Raw genomic sequence first — 20,421 nt, forward strand, 5'->3', positions numbered from 1 at the left:
TCGAAGTTAGAAACTCCTCTGGCCTCAGGCGCCGGAATAGCATATATTTGTATGTAGCTAGGTACATAATGCGAAACTTGTTACTAGCTGCTTTTTGTAGCAAAATGATATTGCGCCACCTATAATATAACCGTCAGAAGCTCTTTCCTTCGAACCATTGAAGCCACGTGTACATATATATATATATATACGGATTCCAACGTTGATTTCGCAGTCGAGAACTTCTCGTCAGTAATTGTTATAACTGCGAAGTAATAATAGTTATTTAGGGACAGAGATTCGCTGTGATGATTAACTTGGCGAAAGAATATTACTCTCTTCGTCGATACGTGTGTAAAATTTTTAACACCAGCTTCCCCAGAATTCCCTGTGTTCAAACCTTAAAAATTGTATTTCGGAAACAGAAATTTCAATCCATCTTCCCGGCTAGGGGGCTGGTTCTTTTTAATCGATGCTCTGCGCTGAGTCACGCAGAAAAATAAGTGCCTCTAAGAGGATCATATTTCATGGCTTCTTATTAATCGAAGTCACGTCGAAAAAATAGCAGCAAAAAATAGTGTTTATAAAGTACACAACTTTCGGTTCTATTTCCAAAAAACTCTGAGACCCGTGGAATGTGTTCCAAATGTCAAATAAAATGTATAAAATGTAAGTATGTCATTTAAGAGAAAAGTTTTTCACGATTTTCCCCTTCAGATAAATCTGTCCGAATTCTAAGGCAGAGTTTTTACGGCATCCAGATATGAGTTGTTTGTTCAGTTTCGAAGGTTTTCTCGAAGATTTTAAGAAGTTTAGTGGCTATTCGTGATAAGTTATCGAAGTAACCGGTTTCTGTACAACTAAAGTGAATGAAACCGAACAAAAGCTGTGTTCATAGAGTTTCGGGATAAGGAGGCATATGTTTTTTTTTTATTTTTCCACCGTGAGTCTTTCGACAGAGACAGTTATCAATATTTTTCCTCATTTCTTTCTTCATCCCTTTCCCCGTCGATAATTCCACCGCGATCCATAATACATGCTGCACAAGTCCGTGAGACTATACATATCAAAGGGATACAGAGTCGTCTTTCATCTCTGCGGGCGACAAGCCGGAAAGTGGTTCAACAGAGTCCAGAATCGTGAAGAGGTAAAACAGACGGGTGAAACAAATGGTAATCCAATTCGATATTTTTCATGAATTGTCATGGAAATAGGACGATATTGAGATCGAGGAAAGTGCCGCGGGACCGTGAATGTCAAAACCAATATGCACGGCCGTATCTTAACGTCGGAAAAATTTTACCATCTCGTAAAGTTAGCGGATCGCGTATATACGTGATGTGTTACCTATACGCTTCCTCACCTTATACTTATGCGCCAATGTTATTGCAAGCGTAAAAATAATAATAATTCTAACTTTTTCCTCGTTTTTTTTTTCGTTTTTTTTTCCTTTAGCTTGTATGCTTTCACAAATTTAATTGCAATTGAAAATTCTTTTAAAATCGTAGCCAACTCTACCTACTCATTGAAACAGATGTGGTGTCAATTTATACAGCATCCAGGTTGTAATATCGAGAATGTACTATTCGAAATGCAAAATACATTCCGGAAATTAAAATACTTCGAGAACACGTTGCTCAAACAGCAATTTCCGAGAGTGGGTACCAGTTACGGCAGTGAAGTTAAATTGCATTTTAGAAATTACTATTCTCCATTTCATTCCTGGCGAAAATATACCTACGTAATCTCTATCTCTCTCAAATATTCGTCGCGAAACGCTGAAATTTACCCTGTGTAAAACTGTTCATAAAATAACATTTGCAAATGAGTAGATACAAATATGTGTCTTTTTTTTCAATCAAAATTTTTGCGATTCGTCGGAAAATCTCCAAGTTTTATAAATTCAATGTACATCACAGGATTTGACATGTAATTTTTCCGAACGTACATACATCGTCACGTATTAAATTTCGAAAATACCTACGTGAATTTTTCCTCGGTATTGGATAAATTTGTCTTTCGTCGGAAAAAAATAACTCCTCGCTGATGTAGCGTAAGACTTTCCTCACCGTGCCTTAATATCGCAGGCTGAGGTCGTTCGGGAATTCGGGAACTTATTGTTTTCCATCCCAGACTGGATATTGACATTTCAAATTGAGTAGCAAGAAACATAAACTCACGCCTACGGTTATACATGATATAAGCGTTGACTTTGTTCTTTTTTTTTTTATTCAATTCTAATCGCAATTCAGAATTGTGTACAAAAAGGAAAACATTCTACTATACATCTGATCGATAAATATTTCGAGCATAAATAACAAAAAACCAAAAAAAAAAACTGGCAGTGCCGCTCGTTTGCAACTGGCGTGGTATTCATGGAACCACTTAGCAAGGGAATAGGCACTCGAAATGTATTCGCCTAATAATATTCAAAGACTAAGGCGAAGTAGCTTTCGTCGTGTATCGATCGCGTTACGTTTTGTATCGCACTTATTGTTAGTCGACCGTAAATAAATATATATATTTTTATCAGAAGCGTCGCGTCGATTTCTCTGCTTTCGGTACAACGTACGTATGTATAAAGAATAACGATATACTTGCACTGTCTGTATCTTTCTCTGAAGCATTTAATATCCAGCGTGAACGACAGAGACGTAATATAATTTGATTGATGTAATATAGGAAACCCGAGATCTTAAGTGCCTGAAAATGAAATGTCAATATCGCGTCGAGTCTTCGGAATTTGATAAGAAGAGAAGATCGATAATGTAATATGCATTAGTTGAAACGAGCCACACTTTTACACCCCGGCAAAATGGGAATCTGATGGTGAGACGTGAACCAAGTAACCGCTACGATAACTCGGAAGAATGTTCATTCGATAGGTATACACGTAACGTTTGCCGAAATCGTTCTGAAAGTTTCTACAGATCTCCTATCAGACATCTTGGCCCCGAATATATTGTTTTTCTCTCTCATTTTCAGACCGTCATTCCATCCACCCTTCGCCGAACTGAGATAAGACGAGATGTGAAACGTACGAAGAGGTCCAGAGATACAAAATTGCGATGTCATTGGTCGTCACGTTCGCTAAAGGTTAGTTAATAACGACAGGCTTCAAGTACGTGCACCGGGTGCCGAACGCCTTTTAACATCTGCTTGAAATTTGAAATTCATATTGATCGAAGATCTTGGTGAATCACGTCTGGGATAATTTGCACCTGCCGATACAGCCAACGATTTCAGCGCATGCTCTTCGGTCTAAGCGGAGGTAAAAATGAGAGCAAATGGATACGCGGCGTTAAACGCCGGCGGAAACTCGGTAGGTTCAATGGTGTTCCCATGTTCTGACAGTGAGTGACGGTGTCATGCGAGAAGACCGGGCATTAATTTCAACGCGATGCGTCTGTGCGTGCGAACCGCCATTGCGTGGTCTCGTCGTCTTATACCTACTTATATTGTTGTAGGGCGCGTGCCGAACCAATTTTCCTCGTCATATATCACCATTACCCCATTGTGTAATCTCCGTGTCCCGCCTAACCTTGTTCTCAAACACTTATCCGCTTCCCCGTGATGGATGTGCAGGGATCGAAATTCACGCTATGAAAGTTATACGGTCTTCCACAGGTTACCGCATTTCCGGTTCAGTGGAAGTTCGGTTTGCCGCATATTTGTCACGTAGCTTTTTATCTTATTTAACATGATTCCTAGTTTGAATATTCGCTGAATCGTTTCAAGCAATTTTAAGATGATTTTGGAACCTACGTGTTCGAGGATTTGATCTGTTTTGCTGGAAATCGTGTCAGGAAAAGTGACTTTTCTGCGCTTTGAGCTATTCGGGGACAGAAGTATAGCAATTTCACACGAGCCTCTGGATCCTTTTGTATTTTCAATCTTACACCTACAGTTTCCCAAGAACTGTATATGCGATCTGCCTGTTATCTGATCTGGATAAAAACACCTCGCATTACGAGCAACTAAATATTTCCAAGTACCATTTTAGTTGCGATTCGATATCGAATTATACAGGCTGTATTTGCCAGGTTCGAGGATCGCTGTAAGGACATAGATTTTAACGCTGACTCAGAGATATGATTCGGAAAGCTTCGCCGATAAATCCTTCCTTATTTAATCCACGCGATTTATCCTTCATCATAAGAGTTATGAATGGAAAGTCCTCGTTGCCATTGGGTTCAGAAATAAGCTCCCTTGAATTATTTGTTCAGATTATATTACCCTATTATAGGTATAAATGCACGACAGCAAAATAAGAGGCAAGGCCTGAAGAGACCTTGAGGACAAGCACGCAACGCAGCGAGCTTCGGAGTGCAATTTTAAGCAATTTCATCTTATTTTTCAACCCTGAAGACGAACAGCGTGCTCATTCGGTCTGCCAATTTTGAAAAGTACAAACTCACCGCTCCTATTCGTATAAAAGAATTACCCGCAATCAGCGAGAACCTCGGTTCCGTAATTTCGCGGTGAATTCACTTTATTTTCGTATTTTACCCGGCTTTATCCATTATAAACCGTCCCCACAAGCTACGGCCTGTTTTACCTTTACATATTCTGTAAATTCCTATTCTTGGTACGCACGTATAATATTCATTTGTGAAAGCAATGGAAATACGTTTGTGAGAAGTCTGCTGCGTGCAAAAGGCTACACAGATGTACGAATCTGTCAACTCTGGGATTCCAGATTCAGTTTTATTAAGGCTTCTGCCAGGGCTTCGAATGCGGTGAATACTAAGCCGTGACCATTGATTACAGTGTTCTTTCAGGGCTGCTCTCTTATTCCTTTATAAGTACGTCGATTTTTCATCGTTTTATGGGTTTTCATCATTCGCAACCAGCTGCTGTTCTCGGCTTCGATGGAATTCAATAAATTCACCCTCTTTTGCTCCAATTAGTCATTTATATACCCCAAAAAAGATCAAGAGAATTCTCGCCAAGATATACGTCAAAAACTGATTCCGATTACTCGTTAACCCTTCTTTTGCAAGTGGAAGTAATGCAGAGTATAGAAGTGTATTTTGCGAATATCACGGTTCGCTTATTTCTCTACACAAACAACGCGATTCAATCATTACTCAGTTTCAATTAGAAGCCGAGTGGCACGGTTAATTTAAACTGTGAACATCTGATTCGGAAGTCTCGCGATTGTTGTTTCAAACGATAATAGCAGAGAAAATTCTACTGGAACCCCTCACTTTCCATTGAGAACACACCGTCTTGCACCCTTGGCCAGATACTTTGGCCTAGTTTTTCTCAAGGACACCCTCAGAGCCGAAGCCGCGAGAGAAGAGGAAAAAATTTCATGCCTCGTTTTTCCCTGCTCAACACGCGGAGAGTAAATCCACTTCTGGCATCAGAGAATCTTATCCCGGAAGTCAACAACCGGTTCAAGTATGTGTATAGAGGTTGGCAAATATTCTTGCCAGCACATTTTAAATGGAAACGCACCCCACCAAAATATGCGTTTCCGATAGCCAAGTAGTATAATCCATTCGTTTCTCGAATCCATGCAATTTATTGAGAATCATGTGACTATATTACAACATTTGTGTGTCAAACTCATGATCCAAAGTGACCTTTTGATCCTTGATGGCAGACAGCGTGCAGTTTGGATAAAAAAGAAGTTCTTCAAATGTGCTTGGATTAACCGAGAAGTTCAGCTGTCGAATATACGTCGGCAGTGATCAGATTTTAAAACACATGCGTGTAATCTAACTCTGCGCAACTTGCGATCAAATGCTTGAATGAAACTTTCGAATCCGACGCAATTGTCTACTCGTCAGTCAGAAAGTGACTTGTGTACGCCAGAGTCGTAATTCGCGAAGCGTAATTATCGTTCGAAGTATATCTTACGTAGTCACGTGACTCCCCTCGAGTGAAAAACATCGTGTTTCTGAAAACTGGAAAATTCCTGTGCTTCATAAAATAGACGTTGCGAAGTTGGTTTGAAGAAAACTTCAAAAGTTCGGAATTGATTCCCGAAACACAGCTGTACGTGCGCGCCTGCCGGATTAAAGTTCGAACCGAATCCCGGCCATTGACCATTTCCTACCTCCATTTCCCGATGGTATTCGCGCCGATGGTTATACGACGATATAATTCTCTCCTGTCCTAATTCTCCACAGCGGCGCGTCTTTCTGCATAGCGTCTATCTATCCGGCTTTCCGCGTCTCTCTTTAGAGTACCTCCCTCTCCTTCTGCTCTTCCTCACTTAATAAATATGAGAAGCAGCAGCATTTCCCCCGAGAGAAATTCTCGCAATCCTGGGGACCGGGAGGTCGCTTGCGCCAACTATACATATACACCACTGCTAGAGGACAAAGCCGGTTTATAGACAAAGGTTTCTCTACGTGGTGGCGAATTCTGCAAGGTAGTTAACAACTGACCCGGGATCCTCGCTTTCGACTTTTACACGCCTCAATTCTCCGGTTCTTAAGAGGCTGAAGCGAATGAGATAAAGGCAAGTTGGCACACCGGTGTGTAGTTCGTTTAATCAACGCGCGAGATAAAAAGAGCTCAAATTTTCTTTCCGGGGCAATTAAATTTGTCCGAATGTTTCGCATTTCATCGCTCACGCTTTACTAGTATTTTATAGCAAAACCGTGTCAATTTTTAAGTCCTACTTTTCAACGGAACTAGAACGAATCAACAACTGATAGGTACACGAATTCTTCGAATCGCCTTCAGAGGAAACCGGATGAACTTTCAACGTAGACGATGCACGTGAAATTGGGGCAGAATGTTATTAAGATCGAGGTACTTTATACATATACGATATCCACGGCGGAAGACTCGGGGCTGTTATACGGTTTTCCGAGAGGGGAGAACCGAGGGAATTAGAAACTACGGTTACTACTACGCGGTTCTAATTAACTCGGGTTGTCTCCAACGACACGCAGATATTTTTTCCTTCCCAGCTTCGCGTACCGCTCGAATCATCATTCTGCACCGGCTCGGTTTCCTCCCGAGCCAACCAGGAAGAGCTCAACCTTAATGCTTATTAAAACCGTCGAGGAGAGCGTCTCGAGTAAATCGAGTAAATTTTCGACCGTGCGGAGAGGTTGAATTTATATTGTATATAAAGACGAAGCTTATACTATATACATATATACCACGTATAGGAGCGCTATTTTGCTGACTCAACTTTCTGAAAAATCACAATCTCCTTGCAAAATTCTCGAGTATTAGATACTTGAAAGTTTTTCAATTTGTTTCACCTCCGTACGTTTGGTGATAAGAAACGGAAAAAAAAAAACCTAAAAATAAATAACGGCAGTTTCCCTCCCAGAAATATCCGCCCTTATTTAAAACAGCTCAGGGGGTTTCCGCATTGACGCAAACCTCGAAATGATCAGCGAAAAAATTTCATTGACTCACCTGCGCGTCGGCGAGAATCCGGCGCATCAAGGCCAGGGTGGGGTGTGGTGTGACGTCATCCTCGAGGGGTAGAAACGCTTCGCCCTCCTTGTTCAAGCGATTCAGGCTCTTCAGAGCTGCAACGGATAAATAACAACGGAGGTTTAGTCATGCTGGGGATGATATAGCCCGCACCCTACGGTACGAGCTTGTGCGTCATGCACGTATACCAACACTCAAATCCACATGTCGATAATTTGGCAATAATTTAACAGCTTGCAAAGAATTTATGTTCTCTCGCCCCTCCCGAAACGATGTGTAACTTTCCCAAATAATCCGTCGTTGGCATTTTTACGGAAAACGAGATACTCGACCGCAGTAGGGGATGTTTGAAAACAGTCGTATAGGTATGTACCTACCATGTTGTCTACCCATACCTATAATACTCGTATGATACCTCATGCAACACGTGTAGAGGTTAATTAACATCGAAATTCTGTTTTCCCAGTATGTTGTTTAAATATTTGCTATCTTCTGATCACTAGATGTTCAAACCTTTGAAGTCGATGAAGTTGTATTGGACATCGAATAAGCTTAAACTTGAATCCACGTGTATTTCACACTGGTTTAAGACAGGTGGCAAAAGAAGATGACAGCGATTTGAGTTTGAGGGCTTTATTATTTATACTTTCAAGAACATTTTAGAATTTTGTCTTTCAAATTGATAAAAAAATTGCTACATGGCGCGTATAAGTAGCGAACGACTTTTAACTCGAGGGCTTTTGCGGTGGAGCATCTCCTGATATCACTGTCCATTTCGTAATACGTAGAAAAATTTTTCCGGGTTGAAAATGCCTTTTCGGGTTCAAGCTCATAAACCAATGGTTAAAAAAAATTCTCTTTCAAAGATATACGATTACAACAAAAAATTATGAAAAAAAATTTGTATGATAAAATTTTGGGATTGCAATCGAAGATCTAGCCACGAGCTCGGATCGATAGACAAGTTTTAAAGATTGTGTCCAAGTGTTTTCATTTTCTTTAATAATAAAATAGGCATGATTTTATACTCCCCGCCCCCCAGTACATCGCAAGGCCAGTTTGGTGATTCGCATCGATTCGTCCTTTAATATCGTATATGATAAATATATGCGGAGGTATTCGATACGTGTATCCAGTTCGGAGTAAAGAGTGTAGGATTTCGTACAAAGGGGGCCAAGGAGGAGTGTCATAGGCTGAGTGCGTCGCGAGTGAACGCTACCTTATAGCAAGTATGTAATATATCACTTTGGGAATCGACCAAATGGATTAAACCCTCTTCGCATATCGGGGTTGTAGCTTTCTCGCGCGCATGATTCCATGTGCCGAATATATATATATTATATGTATATATAACCCACGCGCATGGTGTATACCCTAAATGCGTAAAACTTACCTTCCTCGAAGGGTTGAACGCGCTTTGCGAAGGCCCTGGAGAACACCCCCCGGGATTTCGGGGTCTCGACGCCACCGTCGATAGCCGTGCTCATGTTCAAATTGGTTTTCAAGTTTTGGCTTGTATTATACTTCTCAACTTCGATCACATTTCTTTCACAGTCTATAATAATACATGCACGCTGTGTTGTTCGTCTGAAAAGCAATGAGACGCCGGTTTTTATTTCTCGGTTCGATTCCTCGTCGCGGAGTCAATTTCGCAATTGCGAAACCGGATTGGAAACGTCAATGATCAACGTCAATGATACCGCAGATCTATACCTCGGATCTGATTACCAGTCGAGTGCACGGTGCATTTACGGTCATCGATTTGGAACTTGGCTAGTTGATCGACCCTTCGCTTCCGGTGAACGAACGCTATAATGCGGCAGCTGTGATAGAGGAAAGTAAAACACTAATTTCGGTCACTTGCTCCGATTCCAGCGAATTTTCCCAACCGGCAATGTCGAATTCTGCGAAATTCGATGCTCGTTATGTTAAATAACGTACAGCTCGTTTAGAAAACTCTTCGGTTTTCAACTATAACTGTAGGTATATGTATGCGAAAGGTATTCGTCTGGAAATAGGAACACATTTAAGCGTATATTGCAACTCACTCGGTTCTAGTTAGTGAATATTTATGCAAGACTGAACCTCGTGTTTACTCTAAGAATTAATGAAGCAGAGGTACATTATAAACATACCGCAACCTACACAAAACACTCCTCGTTAAAAAGGTAAAAACTTTCTCGTACATATTAAAGACATACTTGTAAAAAGGTGAAATGAAATTCATTCCACGAACTTTTATTTTTATTCATCTAGCTTGTTTAGAAGATTTTTTCTTATGGAATTCAAACCTTCCAACTAATTAGACGTCTGAAAATTTAATATCGCATTCGAAGTATTACTTTGTGATTTTTAGCATCTTCCAATCGTGCGCAATTTACTTACTTCTCCTTACAGTCAATGCACGGTAAAGTGATTTGCGAGTAATTGTCATCCATAAAAAAACGGTGTCGTCATTAATTAAAAACGGAGACGCGAGCGGGTTTTCCGAGTTCTGATCCTGCTCGGAGATGCAACGAGGCCGAATTTCGTCAGGCCAACGCTTTGGCTTGTAGGATTTCACTTTTCGCGGGTGGAGAAATTCCTCCCCTGTCCGACGCAATCGGCAATCATCAGCCCCCGGAACCATCGTCCTTCGATAGTCCGGCATCCAATCGACAAACTAACGTCGTTAGGCCAGGTCGTCTATACAGCTCCGCACCACTTGGTTTAGACAATTTGCCACGTCATGCGAACGGAAGAAATATCGCACCGGATGAGGTCGAGGGTCCTAATCAATACGAACAGAACCAAACTTGCAATGATTTTGGGGGAAAAAAATGTAATCTCGACACATTCTCGAGGTTTTTGCCGGCCGCTGTTTCGCCAGGGCGAGAAATCGCGGGAGAAAAAGGTTCATTACCGGCACCCCGTATCTGCACAAGGGACAAGGTGCCGTGACCTACGCGTAACCCGTCAAACGTACTGCTTAGTGTCCCGAGAAATTGGTCTGAACCAAGCGCAAACAAGCTTCGCGTCTAGGCGTTTCCCATTCGCATGCAACCATTCCGATTACTTCCCCTTGATAGTTGGAATCGCGTGTTGGGACGGCAAGTGTATTAACTTACAATTAGTGTTTATCGAGTCCCAGGAAATTCGCCGATTTCACCGCGAAGGATCACCTTTAATTCGTACAATCCGATGTAAGAGGGTATATAAGTGACCGTTGTACGAAAGCTCTGGAAGACTTCATCTTTATTCCGGCGTGATTGAAATTGGCGGAATGCCAGATCCAGGCGTATTTTATCCATGGGATCCGAGGCGGCGAATATTGGATCCGAGAAATTCGATCATACTTTGTATTCGTCGAAGATTAGGAGTGTCGTTAATCCTGGCGATAGGCAGCCCGGCAAGCCCGACGTTTACTCGGAAAGCTTAGACCAGGCGCTACTGTCCAGAAGTTTCTCAATCGGCCAATCAAGCAAGGTCTTGAAATTGGCTTAAACAACTCGGATTCGACGAGATTCTAGGCGGCAATTATTCGCGTAATTTTACCTTTGAGAATTGGGAGGCGGAAGCGTACTGGCGGTATCCTGTAATTGCAAATGGGATAAGAAAAGGATCTGGAAGAGAAATAGCACAATTCCGGATGAATAGTTCATCCAGATCGAGAAGAGATATTGGATGATAAAATTACCCCTGGGTACATTATTGACCATGAGCGTATATCTATGGACGGGGATTCAACTCTACTATTCACTCGGGAATCCTCGAAATGTCCTTCGGGTGACTAACGCTCTTGATGCATTATTTCTCCTGGTTTCTACCAAGTATCGCATTCTCTTCTACGGCTTGGACAGCCTTCGATGGTCAGTCGAACGATTCCAGAGAGAAGGCTGATTGGGAGAACCGTTTTTCGATGTGGGATACACGATCTAATTAAACTGATTGGATAAACGCGGGCTGCTAATATTAGGGTGGATACACAGAAGTTTGCGCTTCGTAGGAGGGGACTGGCTCTCGTTATTTGGGATCGAGGAACGTTATTCACCGAAAATTACTCATCGATATTACGTAGACGAACACGACGGGTATATAAATTCATTTTTGCACCAATGTCATCGTTTAGCACGCGAGTAACGAGAAGACGTTTTAATCTCACGTACGTAAATCTGCACGCGCTTTATTCAATTTAAGATAGGCAACGTCGTAATAGTATATACGCTTTGGATATTCATTGCACGTACAAACGAGTCTGGCATAAATTATGGTGAAGTTGTTGAGAGGTGCAGGGAGAACCGATTACATATACATGTAATTATAAGTTTTTCATCGAATTAAAACGAGGTAACACACCGCGTTATCATAACGCGATCTTACTCGGTCATAATGTTTTAATTAAAACACTCTAGAGTCGTGACGTATGGCAAAAAATTTGGCTGCCGCTTTTTTTTTTTTTAAAGTCGTCAGGTCGAATTGAAGTTTTTTAATCACTTGTAGCCGGACTTTAATCTGGCGGATAAAAGGTACGTTGAAACTTAACAGCTGACAGCTCACTTACTGGAACAGCTTGCACGACGCTCAGTTTATTGTCGGTTCGATCTATTTCTCTCGATTCAAGATTGAGAAAGTTGGGTTCTGTTTGATTGAACCAAAGTCTGATCGACGGTTCGAAAAACAATTTAAAATTCACAGGAAATTCTCAATTCCGTATTGAAAGCGTGTACCTACTTTGTTTACAAGGAATCATTTGACCGATTATTTATACTTCGATAGATTAGGCGCGTTCCTGTACTGTCTAAAATCTAAACACTCGTTAATCGGATGGCTTGCGACAGGTGTTTTTACTCGTGTAATACTTACACCGTATCTGATTATAAAAGCGAATATTTTATAGGTATTAACTTCCACAATAAGAGTGGAAAATGTACGAGTATCGTTTTAAAAGAATGCCGATGGGAAACTCTGCTTCACAGAAAATATCCAATTTTAAAAGAAGCACAAACTCTCTTTATCGTGCGGGTCTCCCTAAGGAGCAAGTAAATTCCGAGGTAGACCGTTTGTACGTTTATTTAAAAAAAGACCAAGTTTTATCGCAGTTTCGTCAATGTAACTCAGGCAATGTTTGGGTTAACAAATATACATATGTATGGAAGTTGGAGCAGGTTCAAGCAGTGGCATTGATACCGGAAGTGGAAGAAGGCACATCGAACTAAGCTGGCGTCTGGAAATAGACGTAAGCATTTACCGTACCTTTAAGATTTCTATAAATAAAATTCTAAATCTTTGCCATCGCTGTGCATGAGCATTGACTCGGAAACGAGCACGTGCTTCGAGCCATTTCATTAATTTTGGAGTGAAAAGGAAAAGCTGAGTAAAGTGTACGCCGAACACGATGTACGTGGAACATCAAACGGCAAATACCGACTCGGTCTCGCGATCAGGTGTGAGAATTGACAGATAAGCATCATCGTCACCGAGTCAAGTGGCAAATTCGGTATCTTAACGTTTCGGTCCATTAAATTTTTCGTTTCATCCTTTCGAGACGCGAACTCGACTCTCAAATACTCACCGATGGATCGCACACGCGGTATTGTCATCATCTGCGTCACAAGTACAATAAGTAATCATCCAATCGCGTGCCAATACTGTCCGATATTTTAGAGGTTCGGCTACTTCCACTCTCTCTACTATCCGTGATTGAATAGTCTGCCCATGGCAAACTTCGACAAGGATATCAGTTGGGCGAGACTGTCTCGCGCGATGAGTATTGATCAGAGCTTTTTTTACGCTAAAAATTTATTTACATCGCGTCCACGATGTTTAACGTGATAACGATTAGCTAGATTCGTCCTCTACTGTTCTGCTCGTAGGACGATAGGAAAACCAAATCAAAAACAGCGATGATCTCGAAAGAAAGTTGGAGAAAAATTAAAAAAAAAAACGAGTCTTTGGCGTAACAAGCGAATCTGAGCTTTTATAATAGAAGCGACATTATTCTACGAATATTTGGAGAATTCAATTTGTATGACCGTTTTCCTTTTCTTCGATGTCTCGATTCCGACTCGAAGCTGTAATGCCAAAGATACACGGAGGCAGGTGGAAGGATGGCGAATCTGTGCCTGGTGGAAATAGTTTTACCCGTATATATTATTCCAACGGAAGAGTCTCTCCAGGTTTTGTTAAATTGAAAACTCAAACGCCACAAATCTCGTATCCAATATGAAGCAATAAAACAGAGTCTAGCTACCTTACTACTTCCGCTCTATTAGCCAAGGTCCTTATTCTGCAACTGCGCAATCCAACCGCCCCAAGTTCCCCCTGTTTTTATTTCCTTCGTTGGAAACCAATCGTTTATTCCACTCTCGCCAGAGAATCGTCAGCGAAACATTTCCATCGATAAAGTAATCCCGCGTGATGAAAATGTAGACGGAACAACAACGGGAACTATCTCGAACCAGAAGAGGAGAAAAGCTACCCGATTTGCTTTTATTTATGGGAATTTTCGAAAGTTCTGCCAGCCGAGCAATAAATAAATGCAAACAATATTCCTTCGGGGTTTTTTTTGTCAGTTATTGACGGTGTTGGTCCTTCCTGGCGTGCAGTCAAGCCACCGTGGCAGCAGGCACGAAATTAACAACAGCCCTGCGTGGTCCGTGAAATTTCAACTTGAATACTCAAGGAGTGACAATTCGAGCCCCGCGCATTGACACTGCGCCATGCTCTAACACGTATCTCGCATTATCCATTCATGAATATTCACGGTGCTGGAGAATGATTGAAGCTTGCCAAGAGCTAACTACCGGATCACTGTAAACGTACGTTACACGCATCCTGTCGAGTTCATGCACGCATGCTTTGGAATGGTGGACGATTTCGGTTAACGTTTAAAAAATGTTGTTCCCCCTGTCCTGCGGCCAAGGATTTGATCTCAGTGGAGCTTCGGCTGAACAGAAATTATTCAGAGGTCATTCGAGAAGTTTGAAAGTATGCAAAAAGTTTCGCCAACATTTCTCAAATACTTCTTGTACTCGGAGACTTATCTCGTACAGTTCTATGCTCTACGCAAATCTCTGCCTTCCATAACTCATGCGGTAACTTTTTAGATTCCTTAAAAATCACCGAGTAACCGAACGTTCGCACGGCTGTATAAAATTTCTACACACAGATATACGTGTTCTGCATAGAAATAAAAAACGACCGCCTCTTCCGTTCCCTGTCACTTTCATTACTTGTCTTCGTGGCCAAAGCTCCGTGAAGCTGGTTCATCCGAGGCCGTAAATTGCACGGTATAACGAAGGCGTTCTACTCGAACGGCGCAAAGCCAAACTGCAATGAAACGAGTCTGTCTATCCATAATCGGAACCGCTATGTAAATCCCCGGCAATTTTCTATTTTATATGCAACGCCGTTCGATGACAACCCCGGCTTGAAACGCCCTTCGCTTCAAGTTCCATCACGTCATAATGTATATGCATGGCGTGTACATCTAGGCGGAGTTAATTGCAGCGTAGAATCGCAGGGAGACGCCCCCGTGCAGTTAATTAGCAGTGTTCGCTATTAAACAACACGATCTTCAAAACTCAGCAGGATCAAAGAGCTTCGAACCTTTCGCTTCTGTCTAACAAATTTCCGGCTCTTAGGGCGCCAAGATGACGCAATTCCCATATTCTAATGGGTAAGGTAAACGGTTTTCGAGTTTCGTCGACAGCCAGCGGCGCGTAAAGTAAATATTATATGTATTTCACGAGGGAGCGATTCGTTCCGATTTTCGATCACGTAAAAACGGTGAAGAATTTTTCGACCACTTAGCGTTACGCTCACCGTTACAAAAATAGAGATCCAGAATTTTCGACATACGCGAATTACGCCGTATCTGAGACTTTTGTATGCGATAATCATTCCATGACTATACTTTCATTTGCCTGCCATAAACAACGTTTATAGTCCCGTTCACCGACACTTGGACATTATGCGGAGCCCGTTTATCCTGGCTGCGATTCAACTCGAGAGATGAAGAGGTAGTCTAACGGAGATCTTACGGAAATCGTTACAGATAATGATCTTCGCCCGTTTAAGCGCGGGACAATGTAAGTATACGTACTCGCTATTTATACTTCCATATTCGGTGAGATGTTGAGGAATACTCGAAGCCCGCAGATATCTTGCTCTGTACACTTACGTCAGAGAATTGTAATATCTGAACGAGGTGCTGTTTGGCCACGAGTTAATATCTCTTACTTCGCGTTTTGGCGAAAGTCGATATTTCTTCCGTTCAAATAAAATACGATCCCGAGTTTAACACTTGTTTCAGTCTTGTGCACGTTGTACCGGTAAAATCCTGTTTCACTTAGATAGCCGGTCCGTTCCAAAGATTGAGTTTAAATTTTCATTACAGAATAAATGCGATATAGCGCAGGTTCAGCTGCGAATAAAAATAGACAATTCCGAACAATCAATGACGCTCAAATCTCATTTTCCCCAATTTTCGGGGGGATGGATTTTCCTTGCTAGCCTGCAACGTATCATTTTCTAGAACTGTTCGCGGTGCCTTCCTTGAAAACATTTTTTGGTGTATTCATTTCCGCGAACCAAATACCCGCATTATTCTTCTCTGCGGAATATTTTCAGATAGATAAATAAACTTTTGCCATTATGTTCGTCGAATGTAATTTACCGCGAGTCGTACCGTTTCACGAGACGGGTAAACTTGAATCGGGAGATGAAATTGGAAAGGAGGTATTCGATCGAGTCGGTGCGGTTTGTTAGATTTATCGCTACCGCGACCGCATCAGATATTTGTCAGAAGAAAGACATTCGCTCGATTATTCAATCGAGCTCGATTTAATCTGATGCCGGTGCAACGCGAAACGCGACGTAGCTGTCCATCAGAGTGGAATCACATGTGTAGAATTAAAAAGTTTACGCTCTGGATATATAGTTATTATCGAGGACCGGATGTCCTTATAGAGCAAGCGTATAGACTGTAGGCAGAGCCACCGCCTACACAAAGGGTTCACAACGGCAAACCAAACCCATGCCGAGAGCGAGTTCAATCAACTTCAACTGAATAATAATACCGATATAATAAAGATCTTGCGACCTCGTTTCGAAGCTGCCGTACCGAGCCAAACTGATTGTGGATCCCAGAGGACGATAAATGTCCCTCGGACATTATATCGAGCTTTTCGGACCAGCTTCGCGTCATATCCGTTTGAGAAAGTGAAAATTTTGGCGAATCGCCACGCGTTCATCAACCCCGCGAGCTTTCACTCGACGACACGGGGTTCATTTTTGTCCAAGGTTTAGTTGTTGGCTGAAAAGTTGTGTGATTTTTTTTTTTTCATTACCATTCGGTGTATTTTATCGACACCTGGCGATATTTTTCGGCAGATGAAAAACAACCGATTAGATCGAGTTCGCGGATTATCCACGACGCAATCCACTAATACGTTGAGTTTAGGTATTCGCAGAACTCTGGAAGAGCCGTGTTATATCCGTCGACAATATTCCGGAGGAGGAATGCGTCCGGAATGTCTGCAGAGTCTGCAGCGCAACGCAGCGAGGCGATCGATTTCGAAGATCCCGTTTTTGCATACCAACTAACCGATCCCGTTCTTCTGCCTCATGAAATTGTCAAATACATCGAAGCATGATCCTGAGGTAAAAATCCAGAAATGTAGCAAGTCCAAAAACGGTCATTAACGTTCGTCTGTTAACTTTTTACTTACGTTAAAAATAACGATGAAATATCCGTCCCCCAATGTATAATGTAAAGAAAATGTAAATTGTAAACGTGACGAAGAAAGTAAAAAAAAAAATATACATATATATTAATAACGACGATCTCATAAAACGTAGGAAACACTTTTTACACTCTATATTTCGTTTATTCTCAAGTGCAGCTGCTGCGGCATAACTCGAACGCGTGAATCTCAGCGATGATCCAGTTTCAACAGGCTGTTATAAAATCCACAGCAGCTGCAGCACGCGTTTATTGAAGTTAGCCGAAACACATGGAAATTCGCAATGATTGACACCGGCAGTACGATAACACGCGTTCATTAATATTGCATCAGCTGAACTGCACCGGTAAGTCGTCAAGTTTAGTCGATTTGTAATTTCGACGAGTGATGAGTCAGCGTAACATGAAATTACAACATACACCTTGACCAAACGAATGTCACCGTTTTCTGCTACCACGATATGTAACAATCGATCTGTAAACAATGCCGCAATGCCACGAATTACGTTTAAACACTTGCATGCAGTTGTACGATTTCCCCGCGCGTTCTCATTTCAGTTCACGAATCAAATTAATACAACGAAAAGTCCGGAAGACTTGTTTTTCATTGATTTGTAATCATCGCTTCGGAGCACATATCGAACCTTCTCCTGGAGTACAATAATTTACGAATATGTGGAGGTTGACGAAGCTGACTAACACGTTCCGTCCGCCTCGACGGATCAAAGTAAAACGTTTGATCGTCAAGAGGAGATGAGCTTAGCTAATTAGCTACCGCCAGCCAATTTCATCCAGATTATTCATACGTCACAATAACGGATGCTGTTTGTGCGTGTGCGACAACACGATCCAACTGTAGTACCGTGTGCCAAATGTAGGATAAATTTTTACACGTACTTTTAGAGGCATCAGATTTAACGACCACGAGGAGATCAGATTCGTTTAGCTATCGTAATGAATTTTCCTATATTTTGCCAATAATCTTAACAGATGAATCAAAGAATAGATCATTCGTTCTGAGCACGAAGTTGAAAATTAAATTGATCGTAAAGAAGCGTCAACGTAAAAGTTACTATCGTGTGTACCTTGAAGATTCTCAAATTTTCACGAAGGATATTGCCACATGGGATTAGAAAAGATGTAAGACTCTGAATCGGAATTGAACGAATCGCGTTGACAGGCGTATCTCAGCGTAGATTTCGTTCGACGGATAAAACGAAATATCTCGCGTACCTGCCAAACGCGAATCATATCTGTAAGACATTCATTGACTGTGGTCCTCGACGTTTCCAATCGTCAACGTAACTCCATACCATTCAAACTTCTTACCCATAATAACAATACGATTCAGTTCATGCAATAAAAAAAAAAAAACAAAAAACGATCCGCACTTCTGGTCGACGATTAAAACTTCACCTCACTTAACTAATCAGCACAAATTTTCCGTCCCAGCACAACTATGACCGTACTTAATTATAAGTATAAAATAAGCCTTCGCACACTTATCACCCCGAACTCGACGAGCTCTACTAGATAGATGGTACGCACTCCTTAGGATAAACCGCGTTACGAGTCAGCCGAGTGTGGCCCAAGCCTCGCCGATTGCCGTCTGCCTGCCGTCGACCCGTAGGACCCGTCGACCAGGATGGTTGGGCCCGTAAGTCGGAAGAGGTGGAGGGAGGAGGAGGAGGAAAGAGGGGACGGCGAAGGTCCGATGCGGCCCGAAGGGATACCGGATTATTACAACCAACCTGGCTTGCGCCTCTCGGATGCCTCTCGCCTCTTCGGTCGGTTGTCCGTTTCTCCGTTCAACTGCCCGAGCTGCCCAACGGAGCTGAACTCGCCTCAACCCTTCGGTACAGTCATGCTCATCCTGCTGCTCGTAGCGATCGTGAGGTACAATAAATCTCGCGTGTGACTCTCTCGCATCCGGACGAAAGCCGCGCATCGAAGATTGAATTGATACCGCCTAACCGTTCCCGATGATACGTACGACGATCATGATCGGACTTTGTACCAGTGGTCTGTGAACGAGGGACGGAGAGTTTAGTCGTTGCATCGCGATTCGGCGAGTTCGTTATTTTCTGACCAGGTAGATCAGATCTGCTCGTTGTACTTCAAAATTACTGGGGTTCGGATTGGGCCTGATAATCATTAGCCGCAGTAAAATGTCGTTGCACGTTGAGTGTGAAGTTCGTGTTATCAGGAATGACACCACATTGAGAAAAATTTCATTTGACATAGTAACTAGAAAAATTCGGTAAAACAGGTATCGTTAAAAAAAACTGTTTGAATATTGTTGGGATTACGAAAAACGAGGCACGCCTAACCATTTTGCGCTATCGTCGATACTTTTTTGGTTATTGCAATGCAAAATCAGTTTGTGAGGTTTACTCCACTTTTTTTAGTTAAATAAGGCTTTAACGTAAATTTATCGTTGCACAAGCATTAAATTTTCGCAACAGTTACAAGAAAATATAGCAACAGTGATCCTAATGAGAAAGAATAGCAACGGATACTAGACTTTCCGGCGACAGCTACTAAAAAAACTAATTTTCATTTTGTACCTAGAACTATATTTTTCGATCGTGGTAAAAGATGAAAATAGTCAAGGACTGAGCGGTAACCGGAACTAACAAATATCTCTCAATGCACAAATATCCAAATATTTTCCAATTCGAGATTTCTCTGTGTGTACCGAATTTAAGAACGTCAAGATCGTATGGTTGCGGAAAAACGGAGACAAGTTCGATGCTCAAAGAGAAGATGTTCGCACTGCAGGTTATATTCTATATGTATAGATTCAGCCTGACGACATTGACTGAGGCAGACGTGCCTACGCGTAACTATCTTTGCCTTGAGATTCGCGCAAGTTTTCGTAGTCTCAAACATCGTTTTCCTCAAGGCTCTCCGCTCTGCCACGCAAATACGAACGAAAGATAATAATTACCCACTTAACGTTATAACATAATTGCGATTGAGGCATGAAGCACGGATGTTCTTTCAACGATTGACAATTGTGTAAAATGCGTTTTCACGCATAATACGTTACAGGTATACATGCACTCGTTTGAATAACCCGACCGTGTGATTTATGCCAGGCAAATTACGTGCACGTTGATTCTGCAATGACTTTTGAGGGTTCGGCTGATATTCTATGTTGGGAAATAGGAAATACGTGTTTCAAGATAACTAGGTATATTTGACTACCTTGGCGGATACGTCACGTATGTGTAATATTCACTGTCCGCATAAGTTTACCGGAAGTAGCGGGATTGATAACGAAAAGGGAAACTTCTGTGCGG

At 41.9% G+C, this 20,421-nt stretch overlaps 1 protein-coding gene across 12 annotated transcripts in view; it reads right to left on the reverse strand.

Annotated features, from left to right (window-relative positions):
• LOC124176407 (kazrin) overlaps positions 1-20,421 on the reverse strand; it is an 81,854-nt gene that overhangs the window by 32,088 nt on the left and 29,345 nt on the right. For 10 of the 12 annotated variants that reach the window (XM_046557666.1, XM_046557664.1, XM_046557663.1 and 7 more), the window contains exon 2: positions 7,372-7,487. In XM_046557666.1, the coding sequence (XP_046413622.1) occupies positions 7,372-7,398 (27 nt within the window). In that variant the 5' untranslated portion in view covers positions 7,399-7,487. Of the gene's footprint in view, positions 1-7,371; positions 7,488-8,785; positions 8,980-20,421 lie in introns of those variants that run through there. The other 2 variants (XM_046557662.1, XM_046557661.1) reach the window with 1 other exon arrangement.

This window comes from Neodiprion fabricii, chromosome 2, assembly GCF_021155785.1.
Source record: "Neodiprion fabricii isolate iyNeoFabr1 chromosome 2, iyNeoFabr1.1, whole genome shotgun sequence".
Lineage (NCBI taxonomy): Eukaryota > Metazoa > Arthropoda > Insecta > Hymenoptera > Diprionidae > Neodiprion > Neodiprion fabricii.